Source organism: Tripterygium wilfordii, chromosome 20 (assembly GCF_013401445.1).
Source record: "Tripterygium wilfordii isolate XIE 37 chromosome 20, ASM1340144v1, whole genome shotgun sequence".
In the NCBI taxonomy this organism is placed as follows: Eukaryota; Viridiplantae; Streptophyta; class Magnoliopsida; order Celastrales; family Celastraceae; genus Tripterygium; species Tripterygium wilfordii.
Window position 1 is genome coordinate 7,331,472 of NC_052251.1, and position 14,234 is coordinate 7,345,705.

General features: G+C 37.6%; 1 protein-coding gene across 1 annotated transcript; it reads left to right on the forward strand.

Annotated features, from left to right (window-relative positions):
* Positions 1 to 11,009: 11,009 nt before the first annotated feature.
* On the forward strand, positions 11,010 to 12,660 carry LOC119986737 (ethylene-responsive transcription factor CRF2-like). Its single transcript, XM_038831417.1, has one exon. The coding sequence runs from the start codon at positions 11,540 to 11,542 to the stop codon at positions 12,479 to 12,481; it is 942 nt and encodes a 313-aa protein (XP_038687345.1). The 5' UTR covers positions 11,010 to 11,539; the 3' UTR covers positions 12,482 to 12,660.
* The last annotated feature ends 1,574 nt before the right edge of the window (positions 12,661 to 14,234 follow it).

Sequence of the window (14,234 nt, forward strand, 5' to 3'; positions counted from 1 at the left end):
ATGTAGCCCAAAATCAAATTAAATTAGTTAAATGGATAAAATCTAAGATAAATTCAAATAAAATCAAATTCAAATAAAATAAAAATAAAATCAAAGAGATAATCTTTGATTAAGTGATTTCTCTACAATACTCTTAATGTCAAGGGTTAAGGCAAATGGTACATCAAGTAAATTCCACTTCACCCTTTGCCTATAAATACCAAGCTCATTTGGAAAAAAAGAAAAGAAGGAGGAGAGAAACTATCTAAAGACTCTCTCAAATTTCCTTCAAATTCAAGTTCTCTAAATCCGGAATTCTTAGAATTCCTTCAAGTCTCAAGTCCAAGTCAAGTCCCGGAAGTGAAAGTTCAAGTTCTCTAAATCTGGAATTCTTAGAATTCCTTTAAAGTTTCAAATCCAAGTCAAATCTCAAATTCAAGCCCAGCAAATCAAGTCCCAAATTCAAGTCCAGCAATCAAATCCCAAATTCAAGTCCAACACTCAAATCCAACTGGATTTTATTACAAATTCGTAGAATTTGTTTGAAGCACTCAACTAAAAATCAGAGGATTCCGTATTCGTGTGGAATATGTCAAAAGAAGATATCAAGTCCACTTTGATTTAAATATTTGTAATTTGTACCAAGTTCTAAGTGTATTTTAATTTACACTGAGAAATTTGTTGTGTACAAATTTCTAGCACACTCGGTGGGACACTCTTCTCCTCTCATCTTTCAGTTGAATTTATTAAATTCAGTCTAAGTCAAAACTATGGAATCCACAATTCCTTCGAAGGAGAATGATGTCACTGATGACGTCTCTCACGCAACTCGTACGCGAGTTAAAGCCGGAGAATCACAATTGATTTCTCCTCTTAAGAAATTCTCAAAAAAGGGTCAAAAGAAGTCCCATGTGAGTAAATCTAGATCCAAATCCCATAAAACAAAAGAGGCGGAATATGTATATTCCAGCTCCTCGGGTGATGAATCCGAGTCCAAATCTCATTCCGTGAAGTTGGCATCACGGAAGTGGGGTGATTACACCTCGTCTTTGGAGTCCGAATCCGAATCCAAATCTCCCAAGTCAAAAGGAATGGAATATGTATATTCCAACCCCTCATATGAGGAATCCACATCATGGAAGTGGGATAATTACATCCCAACGTCGGAATCAGATATTCCTATACCGGTTATAATGACCGAAGCAACAAGTTCTGAAGATCAGGTGAAACAAATGAATGTCACCATTGATCAATTGACAAAGTACTTAGAAGAGAAGGACAAACAAATTGCTGCACTCATAAACCGATTGGATTCCCTAGGACCAATCACGGAACTGAGCCGTGAAACCTTTGTTTCACGATAAGGTAAAGCTCTAGAAAGTTCAAATTCTCTTAAAGCTCAACAAAAGCAAGAAGACCAAGATCGCTTGATAGCACAAAATGCTCTCCGCGATTCGACCAACTTATCTGTTGCTTCACTCTCTGTTAATCAACTCCAAAACATGATTGTAGACACCATCCGAGCTCAGTATGGTGGAGCCCCACAATCATCTCTAGTGTACGCAAAACCATATAGTCGCTGGATTGATGAAATCTGCATGCCATGGGGTTATCAACCCCCTAAGTTCTAACAATTTGATGGGAAGGGCAACCCAAAGCAACATGTTGCGCATTTCATCGAAACCTGCAATAATGCGGGTACATTTGGTGATTCCATGGTGCAACAGTTCGTGCGTTCCCTAAAAGGAGCTGCATTTGAATGGTATACTGACCTTCCAGCTGGCTTCATTGAAGGTTGGGATCAACTTGAGCGCGAGTTTCTAACTCGCTTTTATGGCACCCGATGGACAGTTAGCCTCCCGAAACTCGCAAGAATGAGGCAGAATAAAGAAGAAGTTGTGGTCAAGTATATTGAACGCTGGAGGATCCTTGTCCTAAATTGCAAGGAACGTATAAGCGAAAGTTCCTCCATCGATATGTGTGTTCAAGGAATGCATTGAGGGTTACTTTACAATCTTCAAGATAATATGCCTCATTCCTTCGAGGAACTTGCAACCCGAGCCCATGACTTAGAAATCCAAATAGCAAGGCATGGAAGCCATTTGCCAAGTGACCCTCGAGAATTAAAAAAAGAGGTGAAAAAGGATTCAAAGCTTCACGAACTAAAGAATCCATGCCTGTTACTACCGATCCAGTTAAGATTTCTACACAGAAATCTAAATCTAAATTCGAGTCCAAGACTCGTAAGGATCAAACTCAAATCAAGGAGCGACCAACCTTGAAACAAATGCAAGAGAAGGAATACCCATTTGCGGATTCCAAAGTGTCTGGAATTCTAGACCAATTACTTGAACAAAAGCTCATAGAGCTTCCTACTTCGAAGCGGCCGAAAGAAAGTGGTCAAACTGATAATCCTAAGTACTGCAAGTATCATCGGATCATTAGTCATCAGATTGAGAAATGTTTTGTCTTGAAAGACGTAATCATGCGGTTGAATAGGGAAAACAAGATTGATCTCGATCTTACTGATAACGTTGAAGTTAATTGCGGAATGGTGGCTTTTGGGTCATTTGATCCCATTCCAATATCAAAGGAATCTCAAACGATGCCCTTGTCCCTAACTAACGAGGAATCATCAAATATAGAACTGACTGCTGAGCTTCCCGAAAGAGCTGTAAAAGTCCAGTTCATTGTAGATGGAGAAGCCACCACTATCTATGCATATCCCGGAATGCCGAGGCCACAAGCTCCAAATAGGCCAACGTTATATGAAATCATGACCGATGATCTTGATGTGTGGGATTCGTCACCAGAAATGTATGATTTGTCTTCTGAAAGTGAAGATGAAGGTTGGATAGAGGTGAAAAGTAAAAGACAATACCCATCACCAATCCGGTCTCTTCCAAGTCCAATACCTATTCCGAATAAAGAGTTTGGAAGGAGAGAAAATAAGAGATTTCGGCCTAAGAATCGATTAAGAAGAAATCGAAGAAAGACACATGTTGATGTTGAGAATGAAAGCACTCATTCAATTCCCCGAAAAGAAGTAACTCTTAAGGAATACTTTTCGAAAGATTTCTTTCTAGATGAACATATGACATCATATGTGATAAGTGCAATAGACTCCAAAGAGTCACATGAAGAAAGAGATGGTTCTAAGAGGGAAGCCTCAAGCATTGAGAAGAAAGGAGTTGTTACTTCACTCCGAGAAATTCCCTCCGACATGAACATCTCAGAAGTCCTTGAACTCCCAATAGATACTCGTTTGGCGCTAGTTTAAACACTACTCAATCCGAAAGAATACAAAGGGAAAATATTTTCCCAAATAAGAAAAGTTAGTCTCGGTGATTGTATGGCAACAATTACCTTTACGGACGATGACTTACAACTTGGGACAAGACTTCATAACAGGCCACTTTATGTTAGTGGAATTATTCGAGAACACAAAATATCTCGAATCCTCATTGACTGTGGATCTGTTGTAAATATTATGCCGATTCATACAACGAGAAAGATTGGAATCTCAGTGAATGAGCTTTCTAAAAGCAAACTCACAATCCAAGGTTTCAATCAAAAAGGACAACGTGCCATTGGCATAGTCCGGTTAAAGATTGAGATGAATGATTTGATATCATCAGCTTTATTTCATGTAATCGACTCCAAAACATCCTATGAATTACTTTTGGGACGTGTCTGGTTACATGAGAATGGAGTAATTCCTTCAACATGGCACCAATGCTTCAAGTACAGTCGAGATGGCGAGGAAAAATGCATTGTAGCCGAACCAAAACCATTCGCAAGTGAAGAATCTCATTTTACGGATGCAAAATTTTATCAAAAGGAAGATATGCCCCAAGAAGCCCTTCTAGTGTTGATTCCGGAATCAAAAAATTACGTAAAAGATTATTCAATTGAGGACATCTTATCAAGAACCTTTGTAAAGGAATCATCAAAAATTGAGTTGTCGAAGAGTGATATTGACATTCTCAAGGAAGACCTAATCCTTCCAATCCCTTCTATTGGGAAAGTTGTGAACTTAAATTCTACACATGAAAATGTCAAGGAATTTGAGCTTCCTAAAGCTTTGGGAGACCATTCAAATGGATGGTTTGATCCACGTGTAAAGAAGCTCATGGAGAACGCTGGATACGGAAAAGGGAAGCCACGCAAGCTTGGCGACCTTGATTCCGTTCTGTCTAGTGGAAAAGCTCCGGTGATAAATAAACAAGGAATATCTATTCCACAGCCAAAGCACAGATTGGGACATGAGTCTCGCGACTCACACCCTATCCGAATTAGAGCAAAGAAAGCATCAGCCAATCCAATCATGATACAGATTTTTGAGTATAATGATGACAAGCCCGTAGAGCCTCTTGCTCTGAGCCAAATACAAGAGCAAAATACTCGAATTTCAGTATTTGAACGGATGGGTGATAATCCGTCAACATCAAACCAAATGGAGTCTGTACAAAAAGTCTCTGTATTTTCTAGGCTTGGGCCAAAAGTCCAAAAAGAGGATCCGAAGAAACGAATGAGACAAAGACGTCATAGACGTAATGTTCTAGATAAAGATAAAAACAAGGTGATTGTTTCTGTCAATCACGTCACAATTGAGGAAGTGACTGAAAAAGAATTCAATTCCGAATCATCTTCTGATGAAGAACCCATATCAGCACAATCTACCTTTGAAGAAGGGGGGCAAGTTCCTACCCACCCCTCAAAATGAAGTCATGCCTTTCTCCTTTACATTGACGGAGATGTGTTCCAACAATGTGGCGGAATACCAAGCCTTGATAATTGGCTTGGAAATGGCTTTAGAGATGCAACTCGGACAGCTTGAAGTTTTTGGAGATTCTAAGTTGGTTATCAATAAACTTTTATCAAAATATGAAGTCCGGAAGATCAATTTAATTCCTTACCAAAAGCATGTGATAAAGCTCTTGGAAAAATTTGACATGGTTAATATTATTCATGTCCCAAGGAATGAAAATCGACAAGCAGGTGCATTGGCTAACTTAGCTATTGTATTGGCTAACTCCGATAAAGATATCGCGATTATGTCCATTTCTCAAAAATGGGTAATTCCATCATGGACACGTGAAGATGAAACAGAAGTTAATAGTATCTCAGTTGATACAACTGAAAATGATTATTGTAGGCAACCAATCATTGACTTTCTTAAATATGGAAAGTTACCAAATGATCATCGCCATAAAATGGAAATTCGGCGACGTGCCTCTAGATTCATCTACCACAAAGATACGCTTTATCGGCGTTCTTTTGATGGCGTGTTTCTTCGATGCCTAAGCAAAGAAGAAGCGAATCAAGTATTGGAAGAAGCTCATTCTGGGATATGTGGTGCTCATCAATCCGGACCAAAACTTCACTTTCAGATAAAAAGGATGGGATATTATTGGTCAACCATGGTGAAAGATTTCATGGAATATGCTAAAAGATGTGAAGCTTGTCAAGTTCATGCGAACTTTATACACCAACCACCGGAACCCTTACATCCGACTATGGCTTCATGGCCTTTTGATGCTTGGGGTTTGGATCTTGTAGGACCCACAACTCCAAAATCGCCTGTTGGCCATTTGTATATCTTGGCAACTACAGATTATTTCTCAAGATGGGCGGAAGCACTTCCATTAAAAGAAGTTAAAAAAGAGATCGTTGTCAATTTCATCCAAGGTCGAATCATTTATAGATATGGAGTTCCTCGATATATCATTACTGATAATGGGAAACCATTCTATAATAATCTAATGGACAAACTTTGTCAAAAGTTTCATTTTGTCCAACACAATTCCTCCATGTACAACGCAGCAGCAAATGGACTTGCAGAAGCCTTTAACAAAACTCTCTCCACTTTGCTAAAGAAAGTTGTCTCCAAGTCAAAGAGGGATTGGCATGAAAGGGTAGGAGAAGCTTTGTGGACCTAACGAATAACTTATCGAACACCAACACAAGCCACACCATATTCTTTGGTTTATGGCATTGAAGCAGTAGTACCATTGGAATGTCAAATTCCGTCTCTCAGGATTGCTATCCAAGAAAGCCTTACAACAGAGCAAAATGCTCAATTAAGGTTGGAAGAACTTGAGTCCTTAGACGAGAGAAGATTGGAAGCTCAAAAGCGACTAGAATGTTATCAAGCTCGTATGTCCAGAGCTTTCAATAAAAAAGTACGTCCTCGATCATTTCAAATAGGAGACTTGGTCTTAGCTATAAGGAGGCCAATTGTGATCACTCGACGGACTGGGGGTAAGTTCCTACCCAAATGGGATGGACCATATGTAGTCAAGGAAGTCTACACAAATGGTGCTTATAAGATTATCGACAAGGACGGTCTACGGATCGGACCTATCAATGGAAAATTCTTGAAGCATTTTTACGCTTAGAATTAAATTGTAATACTCCTTGCCCATATGAGTATAAACTATGAATGGTATTTAAAAAAAAACTCGCTAGATTGAAAACCCGAAAGGGCGGTCTAGGCAAAAATAAGAGTTAGAAAAAAAATCTTTCCTTGGAACTACGTTTGACTTGATCTCCTCAAAAGGAGTATGTAGGCAGCTTGGGAATTTCCAAGTTCAGTTAAATCCAAATAGAAAAAAGACTTTGTTTTTTATTTCCAAATTCAGTCAAAATCCAAATAAAAAAAAGACTTTGTCTTTTATTTCCAAGATCAGTTAAATCCAAATAAAAAAAAAGTCATTGTCTTTTATTTCCAAGTTCAGTCAAATAAAAAAAAAGACCTTGTCTTTTATTTCCAAGTTCAGTCAAATCCAAATAAAAAAAGACTTTGTCTTTTATTTCCAAGTTCAGTGAAATCCAAATAAAAAAAAAAAGACTTTGTCTTTTTATTTCCAAGTTCAGTCAAATCCAAATAAAAATAGAAGACTTTGTCTTTTATTTTCAAGTTCAGTCAAATTCAATGAAAAAAAAAATTTCTTTGTATTATCATTTCGAAAGGACAAAATCGAAGCATGTAAATATACATTCATGTTATGATTTAAGGTTCCTTTCTTTAATGAGAATACCTTTGTTTGATGCTTATATGTGCATACTTGATGGTACACCAAGTTATAGCATTAAAAAAAAGAGCAAATGAATTCTTTTTTTTTTTTTTTGAAAGGCCCACAGGCCACACACACGCTAAGCCATGCCCGAGGGGCATGAAGGCCACCACTGCGGATGGGAAACTACCCAAATCCCAAACCCCCTGGTGAGAATAGAACCCTGGACCTCAAGGTCCTGGGCAGACAACCTGACCAACCAGGCTATCTCCTATTCTCGCAAATGAATTCATTGATATGAATGTTCATTACATTAAAAAAAAAAAAAAAGCTAATCAAAATGACAAAGAATAAATAAATAAAGAAGTCTAATTCTTCTTGATCCAATTCGCTAGCCCACGGAATCCATCTTCCAAAGTTGCCTTCCGTCTAGTAATCGACTCAGCTGTAGTGGTATCCTTAACTTGGATCTTCTCTAGCTTTGAATGTGATTCCTTCAATTGATTAAGGTCATCACTTTCTTTCTTCATTTTCTCATCAATGGAGTCAAGTTTGGAAGACAAAACATTATCTCGCTTCTCTACACGAGAAATCTCAAGTCTAACTTTTTTTTGTTCTGCTTCTATCGTGCAACGTTCCTTGGTCAAGTCTAGAACAATAAGCATACGAGCAAAAATAAGATCTTCCAAAGAAGCCAACTGCTTTTGCTTTTCTTCTAAAGATGGAAAACGCATGGTGTCATTCTCCTCTTGAAGGAAGTCATCAATGTCATTCAAGAATTCAACAACCTTTACCATTAAAGGAGAAATATCAATGTGAAAAAATTGACTACAGAAGTCTTTATAACAAGATGACTTCCGAGTCCACCATCCTCTCAAGTCAGATGGGCCTCCACACTTTTGTTGTTGTTCCATTTTTTAGAAATTCATATTTTCCCAAGTTTGATAATTTCTTATATTTCGAGTCTCCTCCAGGATTGGGTTTCCAAGAAACCCCATTAAACCAAAAATTGATCCAATCTGCATGCTTGATTGGATCAATATCTTTTTCTCCGGCTATATGTTGAAAAGCCTTGAAGAGATGAAGGCAAGAATCTGGAAGAGATTTTCCATCAATGAGTTCCCTAAAACTCGGAATGACCTCTTCATAATAATCACCAAGTATAGACAATCCGGAAATATCTCGCATTTCCCAAAGAGAAATGCCAATTTCTCCATGCCTCGTTACAAAGGTATTGGTTTCAGGGCACCATACCTCACATAAAGCCCGATATGCTTAAGGGGGACGATGATATTCCATCGTTGCTGCTTCAACTACTAATGATAAATCCTCCAAGCCTCTATCCTTAAGGAGTCCAGCAACCTGTCTGGACCACTCCCAAAATCCATTAAGATATGAAATCTCTCCTCTGGGGTTCAAAGATGTCCCCCATCTAATAAATTTGTTCCCAATATTCTTGGCAATCAAAGGTCGTGGGATGAAGTCATCCTCATTATGATGTGGTGCAATACACAAGTAAGGTAGGCCAGGACGACGGGCATCCGTGGATACCAATTCCTTGGATCTGCTAATCAAAGACATATCCAAACCTTGAAATCGATTAACGCCGGGGATAGCAAAACGGTCAGTCATTGCACTGTTGACGTGAAATTTAAGATGACCCTGCATGCCTGTAGAAGAGTGAAGTCCAACAAAAGCCATTGGAAAACGAATTGTTTTCCCTTTAAGTTTGGGATTACTAGATTCTGTAATCCATTGTGGATTAGAGTTTGAGCTACTCTCAGAATCCGTCTTCGAGGCTGAACATGGTTTGCGGGAAGCCATATCTAAATTTAAAAAAAAAAAAATCAGCTGCCCAAGGAAATTTGAAGGAAAAAAAATTCAATTGCCGAAGAAAGAATATATATATACACATGTGTGTGTATATATATATATATATGTATATGTATATGTATAGTTATGGTGCAGGCGCCATGCAACATCACAGCCATGAAAGTCAGATGAAAATTTCTTAAAACAATAAAGCAATAGAGATAGCACGGCTGGGTGGAAAAAAAAAAAAAAAAAAAAAAAACACGCTATCTTACCTTTTATGCGTGATGTTGAAAGAGTGAGTACACAGACTCTATAGCATACATTGGCTTTATATAAGTCCAACTCTCCTATATCAAATAGGATTGGTCACAAGTTATCAAGTATAAGTCAAATTGTGATTAGATAAAATAAATTTTATTAGATAATTCAATACTTAAATTATCTAGTCTTTGATAACTTAAGTCTTGAGGGGGCATTTGTAGACATAAAAAATTTATAGCCCAATTAAATAAAATAATGGGCTTTAAATGGGTTCTAAATTAAAACAATTTATGTAGCCCAAAATCAAATTAAATTAGTTAAATGGATAAAATCTAAGATAAATTCAAATAAAATAAAATTCAAATAAAATAAAAATAAAATCAAAGAGATGATATTTGATTAAGTGATTTCTCTACAATACCCTTAATGTCAAGGGTTAAGGCCAAGGGTACATCAAGTAAATTTCACTTCACCATTTGCCTATAAATACTAAGTTCATTTGGAAAAAAGGAAAAGAAGGAGGAGAGAAACTATCTAAAGACTCTCTCAAATTTCCTTCAAATTCAAGTTCTCTAAATCCGGAATTCTTAGAATTCCTTCAAGTCTCAAGTTCAAGTCAAGTCCCGGAAGTAAAAGTTCAAGTTCTCTAAATCTGGAATTCTTAGAATTCTTTTAAAGTTTCAAATCCAAGTCAAATCTCAAATTCAAGTCCAGCAAATCAAGTCCCAAATTCAAGTCCAACACTCAAATCCAACTGGATTTTATTACAAATTCATAGAATTTGTTTGAAGCACTCAACTAAAAATCAGAGCATTCCGTATTCGTGTGGAATACGTCAAAAGAAGAGATCAAGTCCACTTTGATTTAAATATTTATAATTGGTACCAAGTTCTAAATGTATTTTAATTTACATTGTTTCAATTTGTTGTGTACAGAGATAAAGAAAAGATAGCGTAGAAGGGATTAAGAGAGAGAAACATATGAGGAAAAGGGTAAAAAAATACAGATTAAATAGTGAATCATTGGATTTACTTTACAAAATCCAATGGTTCACGAACATTACCGGTTAATAGTTCGGTACTGGACGTACCCCCAATCCCTCTCAACTACACTAAAAATAATACTGAGTTTCACCTCTATTACACCACAAATCAAGCCAACAAATTAATACCATTGTGTTAATATATTTTATTGGTTTATCCACATTATCAATACATATCTCCCAAAGAACCATTATGGTTGCTCACAAACACCACTTCCCTTGCTCTCACATGCCATATCTCCTATTGTTGATTAAGGGTACTTCTAGTGTATTATTCACCAAACTATTTACGATCCGATCCACCAATTTCATTTATGATTTATGATTTGGAGTTCAGGTGCAATATCATCATATGCACCATAAAAATAAAAAAAAAAACACTAAAACTCAGTAAAAAAAAAAACTGGTAACAAATCTGAGCCGTTAGAATCGAAATTAATTATATTTATAGCATTGTTCTTTTTTTTTTTTTTTTTCAATATTTGGTCATTAGGTGTACCTTGTGGTAGTTTGGTGCATGCATAGTGCATTTGACCTACCCAACCCTGAAATGGTTGCCTCTTTTTTTTTTACTAAAATAGATAAATATCACAGATTTCATTCTATTTCAAATTGAATTATTAAACAAAATTAATTACCATTATGCCACGTGTATGAATCAAATACACCCACTTTATGCGGCGCCTCGTTAAAATATCCCCAATTGCTCGCCGGAAATCTGACCGTCCATTTCATGATTCGCAGTATGACCCGAACCGTCCATTAGTGAAAATCAAAACTAATTTGCTAATAATTTTATGAAGAAAAAAATATATTAAAATTTGGGTTTTTACTGATCACGGATGTTTTTGGATCCTATAAAACAGCTAGTTTCCACCGCAATTCCCTACTTCTTCTGCGTATACTGTGTAGTCTTATCTCTCCAAGTCAATCTTCTCAGTATCTCTTAAATTGCTCTTCCTCTGATTCTCTCCATCGCCATTTGAATTTGCTTTACCGGCATAACTTTTGGTACAGGCCTTCACTTTTTCTTTCCCTCTCTGTGATTTTCCTTGAAAAGATTTTCATTCTCTTTTTTGGGTTTTCTGGGTCTTGGTCTCTCCTGATATTTCCACTCACACTCTCCCACTCTTTATCTCTCCTTTTCTTGTCACTTTCCTTGAAATTTCTCGGCCTTCCATAACTTTTTGGGAGACTATTAGTCTCTTGTTGTAGGTAGATTTTAATTCTTCTCTCCGTTTCAAGCAGCTTCTCTTTAATGTGTTTCACTCTCAGCTTTCTTTATATCCTCTCCCTCTTTATTCTCTCAAATGAATCTGCCCCTTTTTGCCTACTCTATCTCAGTCTTTAGCTCCGCACGCTCGCACTCTTCATCTTCAATGCCTACAAAGTGATTCAGAGAGAAAACCCATCTATTCAATCGATGAATACAAGTGTAATGCCTCCAATCAAATACACTGAACATCGCAGCTATTCCAAGCTAATTAGGCCTTCAAATCCGGGTCAAGAAACAAAACCCAGAATGATTCGAATCTCAGTCACGGATGCAGATGCGACCGATTCTTCAAGCGACGATGAAGGTGAGGTTTATGGGAGACGGAGAGTGAAGAAGTTTGTGAACGAGGTTGTGCTAGAGTCCAGTATGAGCCTTAACGATGGCGTTTGGAGAAGGTCGTCTCGAAATAGCTGGAAAAAAGCGAAAAAGTCTGTTATAGCCGGAAAAGCTCGTATCCCGGATAGTCTTCGGCCGGCGGCGGCGGGAAAGAAGTTTCGAGGCGTAAGACAGCGGCCGTGGGGAAAATGGGCCGCGGAGATCAGAGACCCTTTGCGACGTGTACGTCTTTGGTTAGGCACGTATGATACGGCAGAGGAGGCTGCTATGGTCTATGACAACGCGGCTATTCAGTTGCGTGGACCCGACGCGCTCACAAATTTCGTCACTCCGCCTTCAAAACCCCAGCCGGAAAGCAAACCGGCTTTGTTTGGAGGTTACAACTCCGGAGACGAGTCTGTGGACAACAATATCGCATCTCCGACCTCTGTGTTACGGTGCCCTTCTCCTTCTTCAAACGAGGAGGCCGAGACGCATAGTGGGATTTCAAGCAAAGAAAGCCCAGAAGTGGTAGGCGAGCACCTCGAAGAGTCAAGTACTCTGTTTCCGCAAGACATGTTCGATTTTCCGAGTTCTGTGCCGGACGTCGTCGGCGAAACAAGTCTGAGAACCGGGTTCTGGAACGACGATTTTGGCGATACATTCCTAAATTCGTGTATGGATTTCGGGTTCGGGTTCTCAAATTGGCACGTTGAGGAACATTTCCAAGATATAGGTGATTTGTTCGGGTCGGATCCTCTCATTGCCATGTGAAGCTTCTGTATTGCCATTATTGCCCTTCTCTTCAGGCAAAATTTTGAATCGGCGGGAAGAACATATCGGCTGCGTTTTTTTAATTTATTTTTTTTTGTGGTTTATTATTTATTAATTAATTATAAATATTAATGAAAAAGAATCTCTGTCACAATAACGGTGATGGATGAGTTTGTGTAGGTGGCTGTGTGTAGCTATTTCCGATTCTGGGACTCTTTTGTCAAGGCACGCAACATAGAACAATATCAAGGTTGTATAAAAATTAACAACTTATGGATTTTTCGAGTGCATATAATTGAGGATGTAGGTCCCGTGTTCAAAAACAGTGTCACAATTGGTGCACCAAAATATTTTTTAAAAATTCTGAAAAAGTAGTAAATGTATATCATATGGTATGATGATAAATTCAACGGTATATTTTTTTTGTTCGAAACAAAATTTGAATTGAACATTAAAAAAAGTGATAAGTTTAGATCGTTGCATATAAACTCAAAACATTTGATATTTGATCGCCATGAATTTGATTTTGGTTTAAGATTAAAATTGTTATGAGAAATACTATACATTTATGATTTTTTCAGATTTTTTAAAAAACTTTGGGTAGACCGATTGAGTCAAGTGTTTTGTACCCCCAATCATATAATTAAATAGTAAAAAATAGCATTTAAGGATTGATTCAAATCTCTATTGATGTGATTGAATCCTTATGATAGATTTAAGATAAATTATTTTTGTTATTTTGGGGACTAAATTGGACTTTTTCAGAAACAAAAGAGTTGGATACAAATGAGAACATTCAACAATGATGATGACACCATACGAAACCAACCAATTTGAACATGAAACGTGGCATGCACAAAAGACGTAAAGGTGTTTATGCTTGAAGATCAACCAGAATACCATCAAGTATGACTTAGAGCCAAGGATGATCTCGACCCTAAGGTGATATCTTGGATCTTAGATAATCATCTCGGATAAATATTTTCTTATCTGAACATGAGGTCTGACCATTCTCGTCTCATAACCAAGATATACATCGTCTCACCAACTGAGATGTTTATTTGCTTTATGAATTTTCACCTAGTTATTATAGCAAGACTTCTACTATGACAAGGAGAATAAACAGAATTCGCCTCACGAATCATATAGGAAATATTAGTCCAACTCCTACACAAAGAAGGATCATTCCAACTCTATAAAAGGTACCCTTCACAAGGTAAAGATTCATTCACAGCTTTTGCATACTTTTCGTGCTAAGAGCTTCTCTGCCTTAAGTTCCTAGCGTTCGCCTTCCTACTTTCTAACTTAATCATCGGAGGGTCTTTCCCAAGGAAAACACCTTGGGTTTGGCCTTATAGCTTACGTTTGTTCGTCTTCTCAGCCATTCAGTCAACCGCGCTCCGCCTAGTTTGATCCATCTGAGACATCCAGTAACTCAAGATAGATTTACTCGTCATCAGATGAAATGGGAGAAATATGTAGAACACAAGTGGCACTCCACATGAGAGAGAGAGAAAAAAAAAAAGGCAATTATTTTTCTTCAGAATACTTGAGAGTGATCTAGAAATCGTAAAAATCATCATAGGGTGAGGCTGCTTTGGATCATACAAGCTCCTTTTGGGTTCATTCCTTATCAAATATTGGGCCAATCTAGGGCACTACTCACTTAACCCTACTTGGTAGAACTATTAAAGATTAAACCAAATAATCGAATCGATTGGGTTAAGTAAACTTTTGGTCATTGAAAGATACT